Source organism: Schistocerca gregaria, chromosome 3, assembly GCF_023897955.1.
Source record: "Schistocerca gregaria isolate iqSchGreg1 chromosome 3, iqSchGreg1.2, whole genome shotgun sequence".
Classification (NCBI taxonomy): Eukaryota; Metazoa; Arthropoda; class Insecta; order Orthoptera; family Acrididae; genus Schistocerca; species Schistocerca gregaria.
The window spans coordinates 844,649,737-844,676,345 of NC_064922.1; the positions used below are offsets into that span (position 1 = coordinate 844,649,737).

Sequence of the window (26,609 nt, forward strand, 5' to 3'; positions counted from 1 at the left end):
ATACACAGTTTCAGTTCGTCAAACATTTAATTCAGTTTTGCTGGAGATAACATTCCCACATTGCGATACAGTGCAAGATTTGATTAACAAATTTCGAGGTACGGGTTCAGTGACAGATGCACCGAGCAGTGGTCATCCTAGAGTTTTGTCTGAGGATAAACTACGCGATATTTCCGATAAAATACCCACAAGTCCAACCAAGTCAGTAAGAAAACTTGCCCACGAAATCTATGTTAGTGTCACACAGCTGTAAGAAAAAAATTAGATCTTTTCTCATACAAACTGAAAAATACTTATCATGGCAATCGTTCAAAAATTTCGTTCAACAAAATGGAAGAGATATTCTTAATGAAAAGTTTTTCACTGGTGAGGCATGGTTTCATTTATCTGGGTACATGAACTTGCAAAATTCATGTATGTGGAGTACTGCACATCCATTGTGTATTCATGAGGAACCACTTCATTCTGTGAAAATAGGAGTTTGGATTGCAATTTCTAGATGTTGGATTGTAGGTTCCATATTTTTCAATGAAACAATAAATGCACAATGATACTGCAGAGAGTTTCATTTCGGTATATTCACTGCGGCATATGGCAAACAATCATACGGCAGTGCGGAGAGACTTTTTGAACACCACGTATAATGAAATGTATACTATTTTCTTATGCCATTTTAGCTTTTGTTGTTTCACACTGGCAAAGTGTAATTTGAACACTTTTCATAATTTATGACATAATATAATGAAAAACATACAGCCAATAATCTATTAAACAAGAAAAGGTGCAGAGTCAAAAAATCTGCACTTATCCCTGGTGGAAGTTATTATAGATTAATTTTCAATGGTGTCACACATTAACATTCCTCAAGGGGAGAAGTTTTATTGCCACATTTATAAAGCAGCCACTTTTTAAAAAATTGAATTAATATGTGCAATGTTTTCTGACCACTGAGATTGCTGACAAACTGTATGGAAAGCCAAATGCTTAAAATTTATAATGCCTCGAACTGTAAAAGAAATATAAGCTTCTTAGTTTAAAAAAATGTGTGTAATATTTATAAGAACACTTCAGCTGACTGTGAAATCCAGAACAGTTCAGGCTGACTGTGAAATCCCTTACATTCAATGTGATCAGTGAAACTCAGAAATGGCTACATAGAACTTGTCCTTATTGAAACCAGATTCATGTAATAGTTTAAGTTGCTACTACATGAAAATGTTTTATTTTGTTCATTGCACTTTCAAGGTCAAACTTATCAATTTATAAACTGTGTTTATATTTTTACAGTTTTAGTAATGTAATGCAGCAATGAGAACAGATTATGCGACTTCTCAAAGCAATTGATTGCACAGTGTACAAATACATAGCTTATCTACTGACCTGTACTTCCATTTGTAAGAGTGTTTTGTGATGTCACAGAAGTAACTGTTGCAGGTTTTGTAGACACTGCAGGCTGTGTCTGAGGTATATTTGCTTCAGATTTATCCATTTCATAGATTATTATGTATGCATTCATATCAAGAACTGAATTTAGTGATATAGGTCTTACCTGAAATAAATAAAAATAACGTCCTTAATAATCAACATCATAATCATAATAAAAATGGTGTACATCTAATAATCAACGTCAAAGTATTTTATAGTTATTTTTTGATTCCTCTGACGGGGCCAGATTAAGAACTCTACACACATTCTTAACAGTACAGCAACTAAAAGTACCAACCAACCAAGAAAATAAATTTTCTAAGCACCATTTCTGTTGTATGAAGTGGAGCAGTTAAACATATGTAATAATTTCAGTTTTCCAGCTCCAATCTAAATATTTCAGAAGCTGCATTACTGCTAAAATTACCTGTTTAATAAAATTACAGAACAAAGCCACTATAATTCGGCTGGAATATTGGTTTTACAGTTTATAATTATTGAATTTTACACAATGACGCATTACAAAACCCAGAAGAATTTTAATCATCAAGATGGTTCTCTTCCTTCTATCTTCCAAAAGTGGACTTTGGCATTTCTTACACAAGATTATCGTCACACCTTACTCACATACACAAACTGAATCAAAAAGCTTCAACTGATATAAAAGCAAAAAAAAAAAAAAAAAAAAATATATTAGGAAATAATTAGGGAAAGGGTTAAGAAAGGAATAATGTGGTGCAACATCCAACCAACACCGAGTTAAATACACAGCATGTACTGTGGTAGGCAAGTATGGGGAGAGAAATTGCTAGGATCCTTTTTAAAGGGACCATCATCCTGGCATTTAACTTCATAGACTGAAGTCATTCTCACAAGGTATATGTTTCTCATCGTGAAGCACATGCATCATGGTTGCTGCACACTCTGCATCAACATGCTTCATCGCACAGAACATGCTCCTCAGCATTCTCCAGTAGTAGTCTGGGGCACTTGGTGCATACATTGCACAGTTTCTTTACAAAAATGGATGTGCATAAAATAGATGTGTTAAATCTGTTAATGCTTGTCAAACAAAAGCAGAGGCAATCACGAATTAGATTCTGCAATTGTCGAATAATGCTGTTCAATTATCTGACGTACATACTAGTAGAAGTTATTTGTTAACTCAACTGAATGCTCATGCCTTTTTCAGTTTTAAATGGAATGCAGTTATAGGGCCTAGTGTCAGTTTGGGTATGCATAATATCCATATTTTCGATGTTGCACTGACTGCCATCACTCTGAAGTAACGTACTTCAAACTGATTTTAAGACTAAGATTCATTTAGTAATTTCATATGAACGACAGAGTTGATATACACAGGGTGGTTGTAATTAAGCTTCCCTTTTAACACACAACATGAAAACTAACTACCATACGAGTCCTTGACTTAGTAGCATTAATGTCAAGTAGTACTGTGGAATCAATTCATTTGGAACACTTTTAATGTGCTGCTACAGTACCATTATTGCTACAAATCAGGCTCATATGATGCCCATCAAGGTTCAGAAGAGTCTGAAACGCAGCACAGCAGAACGAAGCACATCCATAGGTATGCTTGGCTACCTCTCTTGATATGCTACGCTTCAGATCAGCATGTGTGAATGTTCCCCTGGTAAACTCTGCCCTTCAGGTTGCCCCACAACCAGAAATCATAGACTGAGATCATGTTATCGTGTCAGCCAATCATTTGGAAACTATCAGCTGATAATTCGATCGTTCCAAAATGTATTTTGGAGAAGCAAGTGAACTTTATGAGTGATGTGTGGTGGTGCCCCAGCTTGCAAGAAAACTGCTGTAGGGTGGGTATCACCTGCTGGCAAAGCATATATCAGTAATGCTGGCCAGTCACACTGCAAGTCTTTGGTCCTCAAGTGCCAGCCTGTTCGAAACAGAATGGATCACCATACAGGACACATTCACCATACAGACGAACTTCATGCACAGTGACCGGAGGTGAAGATACCTCAACTCGGCAATTCTGTGTGTTCATTTCACCCGTCAGACAAAAATGAGGTTGATCTGTCCATTGAATGGTTTAGGACCAGCACTCATCAACTTCAATCCTCGCGAGTGAAGTCAGCACATCGCTGTGCATCCTGTGGTGCAAGCTGCTGTACGATGCGGATCTTGTATGGATACAATTTGAGAATGGCACAAAGCACCTTCTGTACAGTGGACCATGGGATGTTCAACTGTCGTGACACAGCATGAGCACTGCCTGACGATTAGGAATAGTGCACAGTGTTGTCTGCCACAGCAAAAGTGATTTCATCAACTGCCTGTGGTGCAACTGGTTGTCAGCTTCTTCCCAGAGCAACACCTAGTTCTCCAGTTGATTCAAACTTCTTCATTATGATCCGCACAACAGGTGGAGAAAGACGACACTTTCGTAACACTTTCAGCTGGCAATATTCTTTAAGTGCAGCTGCAGCATTACTGTTTTTTGATAATAGAGCTTCACCAATAATGCCCTGCTCCTTTTGTCCAAGCTCATGTTGACACATCAAGAAGTGCACTGCGACTGTCACGTGTGCGAGCCTATGGATTACAATGACTGATCGCGGCACCTGGTGGCCACGATGGGGGCTGGACAGTGGCGCTGTGATGCATGGAAATCGTGCACCCCATGCTCTGGACATTAATGCTATCAAGTTTGGTATTCATACGGTAATTAGGTTTGTGTTATAATGTGTTAAATAGGGAAATTTTAATTATAACCACCCATATATATGGCTGCAGATTAAAACAGTGATCCAGGAAGTGGAGAATGAATTTCTTTTATTTCCGCCAATGATCGCAAAACTTTTGGTCCTTCGACTACCGGATTTGGTCAGCAAGACCATATTCCGATATCCAGCAAAACAGGAGAAATGAAATACAACTAGTGAATCTTAAAATAATAAAATATGCCATAATGAAAAAAATTACTAGTTTCTTGGATGTGAAAACATGCACTTAAAATATGACAAGGCATACATGTTTTATAACATGTCCCAATATAGCCATAGTGCATCACCACAAAATACACACAAAATCAGCTTAGGATCATCGTACATATCTAAAATACTAGGCCACAGTTTTGCAGACTCATTCTATATCTGTAGGAAAGTTCATGCAGAATGAAAAATAACTGCCAATACTTCTGCTATTTGGTGAGTGGTCCCCTTTACTCCTAAAATATTTTCAGAGAAAGGGCTCAGGAATATTTACACAGACTATGCATGTTGCCTTTGGGGAATACAGTAACCATCCACAATAAGAAATTCAATTGTAATTTTCACCCTCAGGTAATACAAATAATATCACAATCAGCTGCATCTTCTTGGGAGCAATGGGCAATATATTAAAGTTCATTAGTAGTGTATGGCAGTTAGTTTGGTTTTCTAATTTAGTTACCTAGTATTTTACTGTATTTTCCTCTCTCTTTAAACGGATATGACAATTTTGCAGGAAATCAGAATCAGTTACCAGCTACTATTTGTGTGAGCTGAGGTTGAAAAATACAATAAAAGGAATTAATAAAGTAAAGGGACAAAGATGATCAGTCAGGGACAATGTATTAGTGTCTACATGTGTTTACCTATTACCCACTTGTAAACTGAAGTCTGTTCTACATGTAGTTGGTTACGGACTGATAGAGGATTATTCTATTTATTACAAATGTCAGTGCAACTGTTTCACTTACTGAGCTGTCATCAAATTGATACCAGTGACCAGTGGATGTCTGGGCAACAGCTGTGTAGTGGCCACAGTTTACAGATGAGCCCATGTGGAGAACAAGTGATGTCAATCTGTAAGTCAAAGGCTGTCCTCCACGGTACTGTGACTGTGGACAGAGGTACCTGGTGAGATCCAACCGCTGAGGAAATTCAACATGCTTATTCAATTTAGCACCCAACATGCTGAACCTACAAGAGAGCAACAAAAATTCAACTTCTCATACACATATGTTCGATATTAGAAAATTCACATTACATACATATAAAATGAGCTTAATTTTAAGGAATACAGTCCGCTTTATTTTACATGTAAACACAATGGTAAATCTGTTACCAAGAGAGAAATCATATGTAAAATGTTTAGTTACTACTGAGATCTTACCAAGGAGTTCCAGGTTGGAATATCAGCAATGTGGGAAAAAGATAGATTGTACTTACCATAAAGATGACAGGCACGATTAGAAGGCACTTACACATAAGCTTCCAGCCATAGCCTTCCTCAGAAAAGAGAAACGCACACCATTCATTCACACAAGCAAGCACACATGACCGCCAGGTCCGGCAGCTTGGGCCAGACTGTCACGTGGAATAGGAGCAGCAATATGGAGGGTGTGGGGAAGAGGAAGGGACAGCAGTGTACAGGAAGGGGGAGAGGAATGCTGTCTGGTGTAGTGTGCAGTGACTAGACTGTCAACAGGCACAGCATCAGGAAGTTGTGGGGCAGGAAGATGGGGAAAAGAAAGAGAGGAAGAGGGAAAGATGGGAGGCCATATTGGCAGAAGGCAGCACACAAAGATGGTGGGAGACAAGAAAGGGGAGGAGGGTGATAGGACAGAGGGGTGGAAAGTTTTGGGTGGAGAGTGTAGGGACAGTACACTACTGTAGGTTGAGGCTAGGATAGTTACAAGAGTGGAGAGTGTGTTTTAAGAATAACTCCCATCTGGACAGTTCAGAAAAAAATGGCAGTAGAGGTGACCATCAAGATGGCTCAGGTTGTGAGGCAGCCATTAAAATCAAGCATGTTATCGGACACAGGGTGGTTTACTTTGTTCTTTGCCACACTGAACGGCATATCTGCTGTTACAAGAACTGCCTTGCCTAGTATGCTGAGGGTCTCACCAAGGCATTCACACACAAGCACTAGTCCAGACAAACCTGCAAACAGATCTCTTGTGTCATTTCCCATCACACAAACAATCCTACCAACACCCCCAAGAGCCAGCCACAAAGTAGAGCCACATCATTCAGCAGGGCTTTGTTTATCTATCATCATGCCCTGAAATTATGGACATCCTACCCAAGAGCCTTCCCAACCCTCCCAAAGTGATGTTCTGTTGCCTACCCAACCTCCACAACATTTTAGCCCATCCCCATGCCACTCCCAGTCCCAACCCCTTGCCACAAGGATCATGGTCCTGTGAAAGATCAAATTGCAAGACCTGGCCAATCCATCCACTCCACACTTCCAGACTTGTCACACCCTATCAGAGGCCAGGCCACCTGTGAAATCAGTCATGTCACATATCAGCTCCGCTGCAATCATTGAACAGATTTTTTATATTGGTATATCTACTAACCAGCTATCCACGAGGAAGAACAGCAACCGCTAAACTTTGGCTAAAAACAAAACAGACCACCTAGCGGCACAACATCCAGCTGCACATATCATATTTTATTTCAATGGCTACTTCACAACATGAATAATTTGCATCCTCTCCTTAGCCACCACCTTTTCTGAACTACCCAAATGGGAGCTATCCTTACAACACATTCTCTGCTCCCATAATTATCCCAGCCTCAACCTAAGGGAACATACTGTCCAAACACCTTCCAACCAACAGTTTCTACTCCTTCTGACCTATCACCTCCTCCTCAGTCTTGTCTCCCACCCTCTGTCAAAGTAACCGCCCATGTCCCCCCCCCCCCCCCCCCAACCACCGCCACCCTGCCCCTCAATCTCCCGAAGCAGTGCCTGCTGGCAGTTTAGTCTCTGTCTGTCCACCAGAGAGCACTCATCCCCCCCCCCCCCCCCCCACGCAGACTGCTGCTGCCATTCCACGTGACAAACATTCTGGTCTGAGCTGCCGTATATGGCGGTTACGTGTATGTGAGGCATGGTTGCTTGTATGAATGAATGGTATACATTTCTTTTTCCTTTTCTGGCAAAGGCTGCAGCCAAAAGCTTATGTGTAAGTGTCTTAACTATACCTGCCTGCAACTTAACATGTCATCTTTATGTTAAATAGCAATCCATCTTTTCCTACATCGGAGATCCTCTTACAATGATACACAATGTGATACAACTTAAGCACTTCTATATCCCCACATAGTTTATTATAATATTTAACTAATTACTAATGCCGATACTTCAGAAAAAAGGCAAAGAAGGCAAAAAAAAGTAGTCCCGCTAAACGGTAAAATCTAAGAACAAATATGAACAGTTTTAGTACTGAACATTTTCTTCGAAGGCCCAAATTAGTGTTTACCTTTGGGTAACTAAACTTCCAACATTATCAGAAAATTAGAGGTCACTGATTTGTAAGACTCATGACCACATGCATATCACACAATCATTTCATTGCAGTTTTGTTGAAGTAACAACGAAACGGCAGATAATAGATGTATTTACCTTTTAAGTTGTATGCAGAGGACCATTGGAGGTTTCTCAAGGGAAAATTTCTTGTTTGCAGGTACCTTCCGATGACATCTTTCACATCTATAAGCATCATCACCCTCCAGCCTCTCGTGTGTAAAATATGCAGAGAGAGCGTCCTCCAATGTGCTGGCCCTCCGTATATCTAGGAGGAGGTCCTGAAAGTGCTGGAATGTTGTGGAAACTGCACGGCACTGCAAGCATGTCACTGTAAAGACACAGATATATATTACGAAGGTTCAGTTTGTCATTTATATATAATACAACAAAAACTAGTAATATGCATAAGAACTACTAAACACAAATACCATATAGTATTAAAACAACAGTTAAGCTGGTCATGTTGAATAGAACTTCTATTGCAATTTAATATTAATCATAAAACAAGCGATCCCAAGAAATGAAATAGCTATTCAGTGATTCAGCTGAGTTATATAATCCATCATGTGTTACCAGTAACATTTTTTTTTTTTTCTTTAGTTACTGGTGAGCATGAAATTTTGCTCTCTTTTTGTGATGGTACTGGGTTTTATTTTTACACTGACGTAGCACCACTATGGTGCTTAGCATATTTCTTATGTCCACTTCAGTCTGGGTTAAAGCCAACCAACGGTGAGAACTTAAGTATGTAACAACCAAAAAATATAGTCAACATGGAAGATGATTATATCCTTCAACAAAATTTTGGCTGTGGATATTTAAAATAAAAAATAAAATAATTTAAAAAGAAACACTGGTTATTTGGTGATTGAGACTGTTACTGTTTACAGTTACTGACTGGCATTGCATACTTATAAATCGTGTGTGTGTGTGTGTGTGTGTGTGTGTGTGTGTGTTTTGGGAGTAATGAGGAATCTATTACATAGATTTACAGAGACTTTGCAATTAAATTTCATTCACAAGTGTTGATGCTCCGCAGGTCTTCCGGAATTTCACTAATTATATGGCACTGCAACTTCCCAATACACAACAGCATCGAAGAGATGCATCGTTACCTGAAAGGTCATTAATATCTGTTGTTAACAATACTGTCCTACAATAGTTCCATGGGTTAAAAAAAAAAAAAAAAAAAACCACACATTTTCATCTCATAATTTCATCCAGTTAAGAACAATGTGCTAACCTCTACTTGCTTGTAAGTCTTCAACCCAATCACAAAGCGGGTCTGATATTTCTTAAGTGCATACTTTGTTTACTTAAAGACAGTGTTAAAGTAATGAATGCTTTCTGTTGAAATATACAGATAAACTTAAGTAGAGGAATACAACTACAACCCATGTGCCATTACCTACTTCCTCCTATACCTCCTGGACAGTTATCTACATTCGCCAGATTGCTCTTTGCAGAATAACTTAATTCCTACAGTGGAGATTTATGAACTCCAAAAATTTCATTAATATGCAAACATATGATGTTTAAATAGATCTACAGCATATCTATGTTGGTAATATACGCATTCCTGATATCCGGGTGAAAGGTGAAAATCATGTAAACCGAGAAACAGGTAGTAACATCCATATGACAGCTAACTCAGTGAGAAGTTTATCCTCAGAACGAGAGGGAATTATAATCAGTTAGGTGCTAAGTATTTCGCCTTGTCATAACCTCATTTCCTCAGCGTCCCAAAAGCTACTGCATCTGTGAATCTGACAATGTATGTTGTCTCTACAGCAAATGGTAAAGTATCATAAAATTATCTATGTTTCATTTGAGTTTCATTTTAATGATATATTTCCATACATACGAAATTAAAGCATCATACAGCTTATTACTTTCTTACTCACAGTTATTATTATTTTTTTATTTTAAATTTTCCTTGCATTATTTTCCTGTACGTAAACAGAAGAGAACAAAGTTTATACGAGCACTAATAAATCATAAGGTTTTCAAATGTTCCTGTCGTGTTTAGCCCAGAATGGAAATTCAACTACATAACTGGAACTTAACAGCTTAGGAGTTTACTTTCTGTCTGCTTTGCTCTTTGCCTCAGAATAACTTCTCACTCAATCATTCTAATAATATCAGTTTCCTATGTTTTCTGTACAAATAATGCAAATACAGGATATATAATATAAAGGACTTTTACCTTCTGATCGAATGTAGCCGCCAAATATTTGATTCAATGGAGTTGTTTCTTTGCTGTAGTTGTCCAACCTAAAACAACACACATTCCTTAGAAAGGAAAGGTAATATGAATCACCATATCATAAACTGCAAGTTCTTCAATCTTACTGGAGCAATTATTATACACGCAAGATGTATTATCAGCAATGCGCACAAAGAAGACTGCAGAGAAAATTACTCGATATATTTAAGATTGTCTCAAATGTAATGACAAGGCATTATTAAATTATTTTATTATACTAATCAATTTTGTACATACAACACATTACTCTTGGTAAAGAATGTACATCATCATTAGTAAATTTACTCTGGAATTTATCTGGAATGAAGTATGAGCTACAAAATCTCAATCTTGATGCACAAATGGAGGTAAGATCACATCTCACAGGCTATGGAAATGGTAATGGTTCATAGTTAGTTACGTGTTCCATTGATCAACAGCACAGAAAAACCATTATGATGTGGAACGTGTCAAATGCACAAGAAATGTGCACAGGAAGCAAGTTTCTTCTTTTCTTTTTTGTTTACAATGTAGTGTTATACCTAAATATTTGTATGATCTATCCCATTCCCTTAAATGGCACAAAATGCATATATTATATCTCCAGATTTATTTACTCATATTCAAGAATTGACCTATGGTATAGGAGGAGTTGTCAAGGAGGTATGATTTCAATTTGTTTTTGAAACTATTACTGCTGTCTGTCAGACATTTTATTTCATCTGTTAACTTATCAAAAAGTTCTATAGCAGCATATTTTACCCCTTTCTATGCCAAAGATAGGTTAAGTAAAGGATAGTGTAGGTCTTTCTTTTTTCTGGTATTGTAATCATGAATGTCGATGTTGATTTTAAACTGGTCAATGTTGTTGAGAAAAAATTTCATTACTGAGTAAATGTACTGTGAAGCAGTTGGAAGAATTCCTAACCTTTTAAACAGATGCCTACAAGATGTGCAACCATGAACCCCACACATTGTTCTAACTACTTTCTTTTGAGCAGTGAATATCTTTTGCCTAAGTGTTGAGTTGCCCCAGAATATTATTCCATATGACATCAGAGAGTAGAAGTATGCAAAGTATGTTAGCTTACTAATTTCTACATCCTCAAAATTGGCAATTATTCTGACTGCAAAAGTTGCTGAACCTAGTCACTTAAGGAGATCCAAAATATGAATTTTCAATTAAGATCCTCATCTACATGTACACCAAAAAACTTAGTATGCTCTACCCTGGCTACTGACTTCTTTTGATGTGTTATGTTTATTGGAGGAATTATACTTTTGCAGCAGAAAATTGGATGTACTCTGTTTTTGAAAAGTTCAGAGTAAGCCCATTCGCAGAAAACTAATTAATAACTTTTCCAAAGACATTATTTGTATCATTTTCTATCGGACTTTCTTTTACTGGATTAATAATTATGCTTGTATCATCAGCAAACAGTGTCAGTTCAGCATCTTGTTTTGCATAAGAAGGGAGGTCATTCACATACATCAAGAAAAGGATGGTACCCTTGATCGAACCTTGTGGAACACCTAATGTAATTTCACCCCAGGTAGATGAAGTGGTAAACTCCTTTGAATCACTTGAAGCATATAGAGAGACTTTTTGCTTCCTGTTCTGTAGATATGACTTAAACCACTCATATGCTGTTCCATTTATACAGAATTGTAATTTCTCTAACATAATGTCATGGTTCACACAATCAAATGCTTTGGATAAGTCACAGAATATTCCTACTGGTGACATTTTACTATTTAAACACTCTGTAATGTGGACAGTGAAACTGTATATTGCTGTCTCAGTGGAACAGCATTTTTGAAATCCAAACTGTGATTTACTAAGTATCCCATTAATGTTGAGATGGCTAACCACTCTAGAGTACATTACTTTCTCAAAGATTTTTGAAAATGCTGTAAGCAAGGATATTGACCAGTAATTATTGACATCTGTGGTTTCCCCCTTTTTTGTAGAGAGGCCAGACAATGGCATATCTTAACCTGTCTGGAAACTACCCTGAGTCAGTGATGCATTACATATGTGAATCTAAAACATCAGCTGTAATTGCACCACATTGTTTCAATAACTTGTTAGAGATGTCATCTACTCCAACAGAACATTTATTTTTCAAAGATTTAATAATTTTCCTTATTTCACAAGTAGTTGTTAGATGAAACTTAATCCAACTAAAATTATTCAAAACCGACTCTTTAGAGCTATCCTCGCCAATTTTTTTTCTCTTACACTTAAGAAGTGATTGTTAAATACACTGGCTACCTTTGTACTGTTGGTTAAGATGGTCTCACTCTCTTTAACAGTAATACTACCTACCCCTGTGGTTACTTTTCCTATCTCCCTTCTAACAACATTCCTCATTGATTTGATTTTATTGCTCGAGTTGTTAATTTCTTCTCTAACATACATATTTCTTGACTTCCTTACAACTTTTCTCAGTATTTTACAATAATTTTTATAGTGTAAAACTGCTTATGGATCTTTACTAGTTCTTGCTGTCTTATATAGTTTTCTTTTTCTTCCTGAAGACACTAATACCTGTAGTAATCCAACGTTTCTTTGAAAAGTTTGTGGTGTTACATTTAGCAATTGTCTTTGAATAATAATGTTCAAATATGGATATACATTTATCACGAAATATGCTGCCTTTATCATTAGCATTTGGCTCGTTATATACATCTTCCCAGTTTACATTTCCTAAACTATCTATAGATACTGGATTGAGCACCCTCACACTTTACTTAACAGTTTCTGAAGTGTACACCCTGTTAGGTTTTGTAAGTTAATCAGTTGTGCATCATGGTCAGATAATCCATTTACCACAGGGAAAGTGTGTTTGTTCTACATCCTCTTGCTGTACAAATACATTCTCTATTAGAGTACTACTGTCCTGAGCTGTACGTGAAAGGAAATTGATCATTGATTCTAAGTTATATGTTGTTAACAACACTTTCAGTTCACTTTTCCTATCAGAATTGCTTAGAAAGTTAACACTGAAATCACCACAGATTAATAACTTCTTTTTGTCTGACAGACAGCATAATAGGGTGTCAAACTTTTTTATGAATAGCTCCCTATCTCCTAATAGAGACCTGTAAACTGTTGCTAATATCAACACTATATATAGCTTAAGTTCACATGCACAAACCTCAAAGTATTGATCAACACAAAATTTGCTTACTTCAACAGTTCTATATTTATACCCTTATTTTATGAAAATAGCAACACCTTTATCCATACTAGATCTACAAGTGTAAGATGCTAAATTATACTCATTTATACTGACATTTTCCATCCCCACAGTTACATGGTGCTTAGAGAGACAAAGTATATCAATCTCATTCTTATTTTTGAGATCATCTAAATACATTATCAGCTCTACTTTATTTATCATTCCCTTGATATTTTGGTGAAGTAAGTTGGTACCACCCTTAGCTTTATCCCTATTTGCTGTGCATGCAATTTCTTTACTTCTACCTTCCTTGGTTGTTGTCTGTCTGGAATTTGGCTTTAACCTAACAAAACCTGTCTGTCTGGTCCCAACAACGACAGGGATCACACCTTGTGTTACTGTGCACCCCCCCCCCCCCTACAGTATATGCTAATAGCGAAGCTAACTTATCTTTCCCCTTCCTATTAAGGTGGAGGCCATGTGTAGTGTAACCCCACCAACCAACAGCATCAACTGGAACAACACTCATGTGAGACTTTGCCAGTGTCTGGACATCCTGTTCAGCTCAGTGTTAACACGCCTTACAGCAGTGGTTACCCAGGGCTGATCATGGCACTGAAAGACCTACACAAACCCCACATTCGTGTGCCCAGTTTCTGCTCCTATTTTATCCAGGTCACTCCTAATACTGTATCTTGGATTCATAGCCAGGCTGTTTTCTGCTCCCCCAACTACACTTACCTGATCTTCCTTCTCAAAGTCCTTGCATAGCTGACCTAAGTTTTCTGTCACCTGGCTAAGGCTAGCACTTGGTTTCACAAAACTTGTGGCCTGGTACTCTGTCCCTAATTTCTCCTGAAGCTGTTAGCCCATACCCCTTCCATGACTGCTACCTATAAGCAGCATTTTTCTTTTCCTATTCTGGTTTGATCCTGACCCGTCTTTTTCTTTAAGCTAGTATTCTGCTTCAACCTACATTCAAACTACATCTGAATGTGGCCCTTCCTCCACTACTTCAGACAGCAAGCCAAACTGATTTGCTAACTGAAGTTCAGAAGTTTTATCAATTGTTTCCCTTTTTCACCCTTTGCTTGCTACCTTTTCCCAGTGTCCAGAGTCCTTTTCCTCCCTTAGCTTACACAATTCCAAATTTGTGATTTCTAATTCAGCCTTAAGGGCACAAACACTGCCATGGAAGAGCCTCATTATCTACCCTCGTTTCCTATCCGCTGCACTCGCCCCAATGAAGCCACAACCTACAGTCTATACAGAACACTCCCTCTTTCAAATTTCTACAGCAACCACCACACTTGTCACATATGATTTGATAGTAAAACGTAACCTACAAGCAGAAAATAACTTTAATAACACAATAGTGTCGTAACCTGTACTAATACGTAACTAAACACTAATGTAAACAAACTTATAAACTTGCTTCAGAAATGTTTTATCAACCACACAAATTCTGGGTGAGAGACAAATTAATTTAACTCCTAAGCACTAAGTCTAGTCAAAAACAAATATCTACACTCGTACAAAATTTACACCTAAGTATGTAAACAAACTCGTGATTGCCAGCCTTTACAAAATACTTCCGTTTCGATACAATTACATTTAGAAAAGTGAAAGCTTCAATAGATAGATTAGATAAGACGTAAATGCACTAGTCTAAAATGTAATATTAACTAAATTAGCTCTTATTTCAATATTAATCGCTTAACTTAATGAGAGCTTCGTACACACGCGTCCACCTGGCTGCAGGGCTGTCAACTCATAGTGGAGGAATGCTGTGAAACCAATTCAGCCAGGGGAAAACATAATGGAAGTGCAGTGGGGATAATACAAGAAAGGGCAGGGAGTGTGGGACAGACGGGGAAGATTCTGCTGGGGTGAGGGGAGTAACTATAAATGGTCAGCAAATTGTCTTATTTTTTGCTGGAAAGATGAGCTAGACTTGTAAAAGTGAATCATTCCATAAACACAACAAACAACTCCTTTTTCTCCAGAGACCTGCATTAATCTCAAATTTACACTTTTTCATTTTTGCGCATATTCTTTTTTATACGTCTGCTGAAAATTGAGGTGCGCATCTTCCATAGTCTCACGTATATGATATTGTATACTGCTCTTACCTCGTCATTAAACTAACACAGATGCTAAATGGCTGTAGATACTTACTTGTAAACCTTATACCGAAGCAAGTATGCCTTCTCCATACTTTCAATGAGGTAACGCATAAACTCATGAGCATCTTCTTGCTGACCTTGATTCATATGCTTGCATATTGCTGTGGAACACAATAATTTTATTAGCCACAGAGTAAACAAACACACACACACACACACACACACACACACACACACAGTGTCTTGTTTTGAAAGACATGATCAACTCATCAATATTTTTGCACTCACTAATTCAAAATGAAGCAAGTGCTGAACATCTGTTTTACTTACTTTTCAGTTTACTGTATATCAGAAGTGGTTTGATGATACCGGCACCTTTATTATGAGACGCTTTCATTGTTTTGTTGAGGGCACAAATAATGCATTCGCTTTGAATGCCACCATCTAAATTTAAACAAAATAAAATAATTTAGCACATGACAAACAGTAAAACAAAATATTTAATTTCACAGTTACAATATCACTCCCTCTTCTTGTTTTTATCTTTAGAGGGATCTGGGTATCAACAGGGCAAAGAAATTAAATTTTCTTCTTCATTATATGAGAATAAAAAATTTTCCAGTTTAAAAATATATTGCACTTGATAACATTTGCACTGTTTGTTATTGACAGCATATTGAATAAAAGATTAAAAACAGGCCACACCTATTTTACTTTAACGACAATGTATGACGAGGAAAAAATGTATTTTTCTCAAGTTTGGATAGTCAAATGGCCAAAATGTTTCCGTAGGTTTTCAAGAAGGGGATCACCAGTAACAGAGCTTATCTGTGTGAAATTTTTATCTCTATTGTCATGAATAAAGATATAATTGTGTACATCTGCAGAGTGTGACTTCAGTTTTTATTTTTCTGCTTGTGGTGTTCATAATAGCAACAGTGAAGAAATGTAATAACAAACCAGAGTAATATAGCAATAAATTGACAGCTGCAGCAATTATCAAGGACACCATGAAGATTTATCTGGTACTGCAAGCTTTCTATGTTAGCAGACTGTATGGGCCACACAAATGTAGGTAATAACTGATCATATGGCAATGTTACAAAAACAAGTGCTGGAGTCTTTAGTACATTAACAGAAGCAAATGGCAGCCGAGTTAAGTAAGCTAAGTAAAGACTTTCGTAGGAAGAAGCCTACGTGTGATAAACGCGTAAGATGACCTGGCTGTCTTATGTAGTGTGGAATCAACAATTTAACTAGTACTATGTGTTAGCAACAATAAGAAAAGCTGGAGTGTGTGTAGAACAGAGCAAAGCAGTCAGTGTAACATCCTGAAATTTCTAAAAACCAAAACATGCAGCATACAATGTGCCGAAAAGGGAACGCTTTATGAAGCAAGCAAATGGCGTTGTCACAGGCACAGAATGTACCCACATTTCCTCCCTTCCATCATCATGGAAGCAATGAAGCCACTACACAACCATTTTGCATGTTTCAAATTACTTGGTAAGTGTCTACATGGCTGCATGCACAACTCTAACAAAAGCTTCAACAGGTGTCTATGGATAATATATTCTCATGATGGAGTGAAAGTCGGAGTAAGAATAATTAATAATTTAGGCATTCAGCCAGGAACAAATATGATAATAACTTTGACCATGATTGTTCACAAATGGTTGGAGCAGGAAGACCTGCTGAAGCCACTACGAAGGACCTGACAGCAAGAAAGACTCATAAGAAATAATGCAGAGGTAAAGAAATCAGCTAGTCATCAATAACATACTGAAAGAGCCATATGGTGTGGAAACTTACTGTGGAATTTTGTTTCTCATTTTCCAGAAAATACATTTTCAATACTTAAGACACCTGGTAAAATTTTACTCAGAGCATAACTTAATCACAGCTAACACTGGGTTTAAGAATTATGAGACATTTACAGGGGCAGATGTGGATTCTGACCACAAACTATTGGTTATGAACTGTAGATTAACATTGAAGAAACTGTAAAAAGGCAGCAATTTATGAAGATGGGACCTGGAAAAAAAACCAGAGATTGTAGAGAGTTTCAGGGAGAGCATTAGGGAACAACTGACAAGAACAGGAAAAGAAATTCATTAGATGAAGGATGGGTAGCTTTGAGAGATGAAATAGTGAAGGCAGCAGAGGATCAAGTGGGTAAAAAGGTGAGGACTAACAGAAATCCTTGGGTAACAGAAGATATATTGAATTTAATTGATGAAAGGAGAAAATATACAAATGCAGTAATTGAAGAAGACAAAAAGGAAAACAAAAGTCCCAAAAATGTGGTTGACAGGAAATGCAAAATGGCTAAGCAGGGATGGCTAGAGGACAAATGTAAGGATGTAGAGGCATATATCAATAGAGGTAAGATAGATACTGCCTACAGGAAAATTAAAGAAACCTTTGGAGAAAAGAGAACCACTTGTATGAATATCAAGAGCTCAGATGGAAACCCAATACTAATCAAAGAAGGCAAAGCACAAAGGTGGAAGTAGTATATATACCCGGGCCACTGAAACATTGCACTCGACGTTTGCGTATGAAGTTGGCAGCGTAAGAGAGTAACAAGTGAAGAACGATAGGCGCTAGGCGTTCAGCGTGGGGCGCCAGCCAATCACAGCGTAGTGAGCACTGCTGTTACTCACGTGCTGTGACGTCAAAGTTCCCGCGTTGCCGGCTTTGTTTAGTGAATGTGTATACAACGTGAGTTGTGTGTTGTTTACCGCGTGTTTTCGTTGTACTTTGTGCTATATCGTTGTGACTTGTTACGTTGTGAGTTTACGTACTTGGAAAATGCCACCGAAAAGACTTCGTTCACCTAGTGACAATCCTTTGCGTCGAGGGGTGCCGCTAAACAGCCAGGCACTGGAATTGCTACGCAGAACTCGTGAGTTTTACGAGCAGGAGAAAAACTACGTAAGCATTCATGGACAGCCATCAATTCCTGCCGACAAAGTGGGGGAACGTACGTCGAAAACTCTTGGTATTAGTGCAAGAACGGTAGTAAGTAAGGGAGTATTACTACAAAACTTGGAAGATACTGAAGTGAGCCGTAATGATTCCGAGCTGTCTGGATCAAATAATACATTTTTATCAACCCCAGGAAAGAAGAAAAAGCGGCGTAGTCCTATCACAGATTTAGATTCTTTCCAGACTGAAGCAGTTCGTAGGCATGTTTATGCTTACTACAGCAGAAAAGAGTATCCGACTGTGGCTAAGTTATTAATCTCTTTAAAAGAAAGTGAACTCTTCAGGGGTAGTAAAACATCACTAAAAATTGTGCTAAAAATATGGGTTTCCGTTACAAAACGCTAGACGGACGCAAAGTACTGTTAGAGAGGGCACATATTGTTACCGCTCGTAGCATTTTCTTGCACAAAATTGTGGGCAGAGACATTCATTCCATAATTTGGCTAGACGAAACGTGGGTTAATGCCGGGGAAGCTGTCAGTAAATGTTGGACGGATAACACACCCAGCAGTAGCGGCCATCAGCCGACGGGAAGAGGCGCTAGATTAATTGTGGTCCATGCAGGCTCCTCCAGTGGTTTTGTCCCTGACGCACTTTTAGTTTTTAGATCAAAAAAGACTGGTGATTACCATGAAGATATGGATCACGCACGATTTGTTGAGTGGTTCAGGAACCTTTTAAAACAATTTCCTGTCCCTACAACAATTGTAATGGACAATGCTCCATATCATTCGGTGATACAGAACAAAGCCCCAACTACAAATGATCGGAAAGAAGTTATGGTGCAGTGGTTACAGGCTCGAAATATTGCAGCGGATATGGGTATGACAAAGGTTCTGTTATATTCTCTTGTTAAAGAAAATAAGCCTACGACACCTACATACATAGTAGACGAAATTGCCAAGGAGCAGGGTCATACTGTAATAAGGCTGCCACCATATCACTGCCATTTCAACCCTATTGAGTTAGTATGGAGGGACGTAAAAATGTATATAAGGAACAACAACAAGTCCTTTACAATAACAGAGGTGGAAAAGCTGTTGTGTGAAGCTCTTGTGACTGTGGATGCAGCCTCATGGAGAAAAAAAGTAGAGCACGTCGAGAAGCTTATACGTGCAGCACAGATAATAGAAGGCATTATCAGTGGCCATGAACAATTAATGATTTGTCTTGCCGATGACGACGATGAAGACGGTTTTAGTGATGAATCGGACAAGTGACGAGGGCGAGCTGGATGGAATTGCGCCATTATCGCTGTAAATTGGTGAGTGAAAAAATTCTAATATTGGTTATTTATTGCAATCTTGGTTATTATTTATTTTGTAAACTACGTACATTATTGATTTTAAAGTACCAGTCGTCAGATGCTTGTTTTTTGTATTTCTTTGCTCCGTTATCGAAAGGGTGCGCATTGTTATGTTTTTTCATGCATTATTATACGGTTGTTTACTTCCTGTCATTGTAGTACAACTAAAAACGAGTTTTTATATACATTGTAATTGCTCAATCGCTTGCATTTACGAGACGGGACGGAAAACTGTATCGTCTGCTGTGTGTATAGAGGCTGCTGTTGCAACATCGCTATTACAGTATAGCCAACCTAACTAGACAAAAAGCGAACTGTCAAGTGCAATGTTTCGCCGGCGGGGGTATAGAGGGTCTACAAAAGGGCAATGTAATTAAGGGCAATATTATGGACATGGAAGAGGACGTACATGAAGATTAATTGGGAGATACGATACTGAGTGAAGAGTTTGACAGAGGACTGAAAGACCTAAGTCAAAACAAGGCCACAAGAGTAGCCAACATTCCATTAGAACTACTGATAGCCTTGGGAGAGCCAGTCCTGACAAAACTCTACCACCTGGTGAGCAAGATCTATGAGACGTGTGAAATACCCTCAGACATCAAGAGGAATATAATAATTCCAATCCCGAGGAAAGCAACATTGACAGGTGTGAAAATTACTGAACTATCAGTTTAATAAGTCATGACTGCAAAGTCCTAACATGAATTCTTTACAGACGAATGGTAAAACAGGTAGAAACCAACCTCAGGGAAGATCAGTTTGGTTTCCATAGAAATGTTGGAAGAAGTGAGGCAATATTGACCCTATTACTTATCTTAGAAAATAGATTAAGGGAAGGCAAACCTACATTTCTGGCATTTGTAGACTTACAGAAAGCTTTTGGTAATGTTCAATGGCAGTTATAAGAGTTGAGGGGCATGAAAGGGAAGCAGTGGTTGGGAAGGGAATGGGACAGGGTTGTAGCCTATCCCCGATTTTATTCAATCTATATATTGGGCAAGCAGTAAAGGAAACAAAAGAAAAAAATGGAGTAGGAATTAAAATCCATGGAGAAGAAATAAAAACTTTGAGGTTTGCTGAAGACATTGTAATTCTGTCGGGGGACAGCAGAAGACCTCAAAGAGCAGTTGAATGGAATGGACAGTGTCTTGAAAGGAGGATATGAGATGAACACCAACAAAAGCAAAACGAGGATAATGGAATGTAGTCAAATTAAATCAGGTGATGCTGAGGGAATTAGATTAGGAAATGAGACATTTAAAGTAGTAAAGGAGTTTTGCTATTTAGGAAGTAAAATAAGTGATGATGGTAGAAGTAGAGAGGATATAAAATGTAGACTGGCAAAGGCAAGGAAAGCGTTTCTGAAGAAGAGAAATTTGTTAACATCGAATATAGATTTATGTATCAGTAAGTCGTTTCTGAAAGTATTTGTTTGGAGTGTAGCCATGTATGGACGTGAAACATGGACAATAAATATTTTAAACAAGAAGAGAATAGAAGCTTACGAAATATGGTGCTACAGAATAATGCTGAAGATTAGAGGGGCAGATCACGTAACTAATGAGAAGGTACTGAACAGAATTGGGGAGAAGAGTAATTTGTGGCACAACTTGACTAGAAGAGGAGATCAGTTGGTAGGACATGTTCTGAGACATCAAGGGATCACCAATTCAGTATAAGAAAGCAGTGTGGAGAGTAAAAATCGTAGAGGGAGACCAAGACATGAATACACTAAGCAGATTCAGAAGGTTGTAGGTTGCAGTAAGTACTTTGAGATGAAGAAGCTTGCACAGGATAGAGTAGCATGGAGAGTTGTGTCAAACCAGTCTCTGGACTGAAGACCATAACAACAGGACACCTACGTTTTCACAGTAGTTTCAGTCATACCCACAAAATTTCTCCTGATTTAAGAGTATGATGGTGTCTTTGTATTATGACCAGTACTTCCTAGAAATATGCTGATGTGGGTATATGACATGTTATTGCTGGTGGTAATAAAACAATAATTAGATGAAACAAATATTTGTTATTTCCTCAGAAATACTCCAAAATCATTGCATGTGGAGAATAATAAATTCATATACACATTGACAGAAGTCTGTCATTCACTGTTGGTGTGAAACTACAACTTCCCAAGTGATAGATCAAGGGTATTGTAGTCTCTAAGTATGGTGTCAAATGCCCTATGTTCATCTTCAGGTCCCGTTATCATTCACATCATGTGCAGTAAGTTACTCCTTAAAAGCTTGACTGGTATTGTTAATCATATTGTGCTTCTAATTATGATATTAAATGTTATATATAAAAACCCTTCTTAACTGGAGATAGATAGGTCAAGATAAGGGTTTCGTGATTAAGTGCCCAACCTGACAGTGATTTCTCAAAAATTTCATGCAATATGTATCCAACATATTCACATATTTCTGTGTATCCAGCCAGGATAATTTCATATTTTATGCACAGTGCTTCAAAAATTAACTTAAGTCAGCTTGTTAATTAGCTGCAAGCAATAGAACTTTATGAAACATGCAGAAAAATGGAACTGTGTACTTAGCTCAACAGTCAGAAATATAACATATCACATGTACCAGGGAAAAAAAATTATGATACAAAGTTATTTCACTAAGCACATTTCACCACGTGCTTACAGCAGTGACACCAACAGGTTTTAAATGACTCATATTCCACTATACACTGTCATCTTTATTTATACAAATGAGAAATGTAGAGAATGAGAGAATCTTAGCTATTACAATGAGAATGAAATTAAGAAAATTACTGATCATAGACCAACTGGTTATGTAAATATAAACTTTAAACAACTTACTTATGGAACATTTTTCAAGATGACCAGAATCACTTTGCAACCAGTTGACTAGAGCGGGAACATGGAACAGTGCCTGAAATGACAAGTATTTTAGTATAATACCCACCACATACAGAAGTTCTGGCCAAAAGTACACTACTTTATTATTACAATAACAAAAAAATTATGAAAACTTTGTGTAGAGTTAACACAGTTGTGACTATGAATAACAGAGAAATCTAGAACAGAGAAATCACCACTCACTTTATTAGCAATACAAACTGAACAGTTTCAAACTCACCAACTTGCTTTCAAAAGCTGACATAGAACAGGCACACACTCTCTTCCGTGGCTGAGGAAGATCATATGTTCGTGTTCCAATGATGTCAGTTTCTGAAAAAAGAAATTGGTGAATCTGAAAACTAAACACACACTGGCCCTATTCATGGTGTTCCACTCATTTCTCACTAGTTCATATGTTGTCATTGAAGTGACACCTGTCATCTCTTTACTGTCAGTTGTAAAAGTATGCAGGTAGGGAGGGTGGATGGGAGGGAAAGATCTATTTTGTGCTCTAACAAAACCAAACGTATTCCTAACAAGTGCCAAAGGTGACCAGGATTTCAGGAATCTGGATTCTATATCAATAGCACACAGCGCTTATCCGGAAAAGTGTTTACATTTATCACTGAAGCCACCTACCAAAGGAACAGTAATTTCAAATGACAATTTCGCAACTTACTGGCAGTTATAGCTGAGCAAACCTACAGTGATTTACAAGCCGAATAAGATACTTAAAAAATCAACTATGTACATTAGCTCATCTTCTGAAAGTAGGACTGAGCCACGTTGACAGTGATTGAAAGCATAATAAAAGGCATGTCAAGAGGAATGTTAGACATGAGTTGTTGCCTTTGGCCAATAACATAGTGTTAAGGGCTCCTGTCATATCACATTTTGGTGCACGCATTCATATTACTGTTGATAGTTGAGAAAGCCAACGAATATGAAAGCAGTCTGATCTGTAGGTTAGTTTAAGGTACAGGTTGGAATGTGATAGTTTGGTTGTGAGTTTGTGAAGCCAATGAATGGAGTATTAAAAAAATCTCTTTGGGGTGACAGACTAATCTGTAGCCCTGCCCACCTGAAAAAAAAACTGCCAATATCATGTTATAATCGCTGTATTTTTACTGTTTTTGTCACATATCCTATGTCACTCGTCGAAGCTGACACACAAAATATTCCTCTATATCTATGTATGGCAAGGTTGACATAGGGTGAGAACTTGTGACAGTGAATGAAGCAATAATGCCATATCATACAGCATAAACTAATGATCTCTTCATTGATATGTAGTTTATGACAGAGGGGGAATGAAAGCTCTGTAGGAATAATGCTTTTGTCTGCATCATGACCTACATAATATGCTTACTTATCATGCATGTTTTCTCAATGTAACTTTACTACTCTAAGATCGTGTACAGTCACATGAAACCCCTCAATACAGGCAAAATGTCAGTTAATAAAAGAGAAAATAATACAAATAACAAAGAACATCATTACTGACTACTTTCCTATAAAATTTGTGTTGGCACCTTTCCTAGCACTGACAGCAAAATGCATGACACACAAACTCCACTTCCACTGAAGTGTTACTATAATGTAAATTTTTAAAATGAGTTCATCTTTAACATTAAAGGGTCAAGTGATCTGTGACATATCCTTTTGGAAACTTACTAAACACAAATTAAATACTGACAATGTGCCTTACAAAATAGTATACAAAACGAGCTGATTGTCTACAGTGAAATACATACAGAAATCTACACTAGCTTACCTGCAATGTGGAATTCAGATAGCAGGTATTCCCCATATTTATCATCCCTGCTCCAACTGGAAAAGTCCCCCGCCATCCCAGCTGCACTTTTTCCGCTGGGAACAGAGTTCGCTCTGGAGTAGGAAGCACAGCATCTGGCTCAGGCCTCATTTCGTCACTTACTGTAAGAACAAAACAATAGTAAGCAACTACAAAGATTTAAATACTATACTAAGGTTAGTTTGCACTTCCATTACTCACATTTTTTGTTACAGGATTTCAGACAAGTACTGCCATTTGAAATGGGCCCACCAGTGCGTAGCACAGTATATTTTCCCTTCAAAGTATCCAACATAGAAGACTTAAAGGTGCCAGACGACTCATATTCTATATGAGACAGGAGGACATTCGCTGAGGACGCCACTAACCGTTTTTCAAGATCTCCAGTGCGATCACTTGTTAAGGACAAGCGAAGTGCTGTGCTCACTGGATCTCCCCCAGAAGCAGGCATACTATTTCTGAATACATAACTGAAATAATGAATGGCTTACATTACTATTCATTACATTGAAGATATGGCTTAGAAATGTACCGAAGACTACAAACTTCACAAGTTCACAGTGTTTGCCAATACCACAAATCTAATGTAAACACACAAAACAAGAATCGTACATAAAACGATGTATAGATCTTATAAAACTTCCACTAGTTGTTTACAAATAACTCGCTATATTTACAGACACCATTTGAAGTTCAGTTATTATGAACTATACACACACACTGAACCGCGCCAAACGGTATTAACAACGAAAAACAGCATTCAGAACAAATTCAAACTAACCCATATGTTACGTCTTCCTAATATAATCACTGTTATTCACACAGAATATTATAAATGTTTAAACTGCTTACATTCAACAAGAAACATAAATGTAAACCGGAACGTGACACATGCCGCTCTATCCGACTATCACGTTTACTACGACACTGAAGCGCTGTACCCATGTGGAATGGAAATATATTTTATATTTAAATGACATAATACTTGCGGATATATTAACCGTAAGTAACAACTAGAAAATACTTTTTTCATTAAATACAAATTCTGATTCTAACTTATCACATATTGCTAGTGCGTTTTATTTATGTCTTTCAATTGACTACTATTTCTTCTCAGGTCAATATGGACGACCATAGATGAAATGGCGCGGGGCACCGCTCGCAGTAATTTCCCGTATGCCCCGATTTTCTAATTTATCTTTGGTCAAGGACATATGTCGAGGTTGCTACGGAGGTTTTCCGTGTAGAAGATATAAGAAGATTTCTATATGTTGCTTAGCTTTGTTTTCATACGATGAAGAGTTGGATATCACCTATAAGAATCCGCAATAAAACGCTCATATTCGTAACTCATATCGTGGCGTGCAGTCTGTATCAAAACGGTTTTGAAATAATCTTCGTAGCGAACCTTAATTCGTAAATAAAAGTTGAAGCGAAACAGAACATAATCATAGTTTGACAACACTGAATCGGAGTTAATCCAACATCCGTGATTTTTCTAAAAAGATGCCTAGTCTGAATCACATAATTTTATTGTGGCGTCTACTAGTCACGACATATATAACTGCCCACCAGTGTAGTCACAGTATTGTTGACCACTTGCGTGGTTTGTAACCATAATCATGTACGCGCAGAGCAAGGTAACCCAGATAAAATCACCTACATATTTAGCCTAGTTTCTTAGTTTACACCAGAGTGAGAGTACCATGACCATAACTCTTTCCTTAATTTTGTTGAGAAAAGCGCACAACAGAGGCATAGCCTACTTGGCCGTGACAGAGGTGTGCTAATTCTTTTACGCACTGTGTTCATCTCTGTCACCACATTGTATATGTACTTAAGGTTTCCAAAAAAAATGAACTGCTGCAGCATCACTTGCACTGGAACCCAGTATGAAATGCTTATCACTGTTCAGCACACACATCGAAAAATCCCACAAATAGAGGACATGGTTGGGGAAAAAAAATAGCATCCGAAAATACATAGCAGATGGAGTTGTGTACTTTATTAAGGATACCTTTAGCCCTACATTGACAATCCATGATGAAGTAATGTTACTTCTTTGCCAGCTTTCACAAACAGTAATATAATGTCTTGTGCACATTTTTCTAACAAAGGCTTTCATGACTGGTATTTACATTCTCGATAATTTGTCTTTTATCGACAGTGGTATAAAGCATGTTTTGATGTGTGATCTTTTGTCTCATAATGCTATAAAGACATAATTACAGCTAAGAATGAAAATCAATTAACCCCTTCTTTATAGCTTCTGATGATCTCTCCAGCACTAGAAGACAAAGTACTGGGCACTGAAATCTGGCTTACACCAGAGCCTAATAGCCGTGGAACAGA

At 37.7% G+C, this 26,609-nt stretch overlaps 1 protein-coding gene across 4 annotated transcripts in view; it reads right to left on the bottom strand.

Moving 5' to 3' along the window:
- LOC126354741 (ubiquitin carboxyl-terminal hydrolase 36) overlaps nucleotides 1–25,441 on the bottom strand; it is a 40,904-nt gene extending 15,463 nt beyond the window's left edge. The window contains exons 1-10 of one of the 4 annotated variants that reach the window (XM_050004615.1): nucleotides 25,110–25,441; nucleotides 24,459–24,727; nucleotides 24,219–24,379; nucleotides 22,403–22,475; nucleotides 15,606–15,719; nucleotides 15,328–15,436; nucleotides 9,926–9,993; nucleotides 7,816–8,047; nucleotides 5,153–5,375; nucleotides 1,381–1,549 (exon numbers count right to left, since the gene is read on the bottom strand). In XM_050004615.1, the coding sequence (XP_049860572.1) occupies nucleotides 1,381–1,549; nucleotides 5,153–5,375; nucleotides 7,816–8,047; nucleotides 9,926–9,993; nucleotides 15,328–15,436; nucleotides 15,606–15,719; nucleotides 22,403–22,475; nucleotides 24,219–24,379; nucleotides 24,459–24,708 (1,399 nt within the window). In that variant the 5' untranslated portion in view covers nucleotides 24,709–24,727; nucleotides 25,110–25,441. Of the gene's footprint in view, nucleotides 1–1,380; nucleotides 1,550–5,152; nucleotides 5,376–7,815; nucleotides 8,048–9,925; nucleotides 9,994–15,327; nucleotides 15,437–15,605; nucleotides 15,720–22,402; nucleotides 22,476–24,218; nucleotides 24,380–24,458; nucleotides 24,728–25,038 lie in introns of all 4 variants that reach the window. The other 3 variants (XM_050004617.1, XM_050004616.1, XM_050004618.1) reach the window with 3 other exon arrangements.
- Between the last annotated feature and the right edge of the window lie 1,168 nt (nucleotides 25,442–26,609).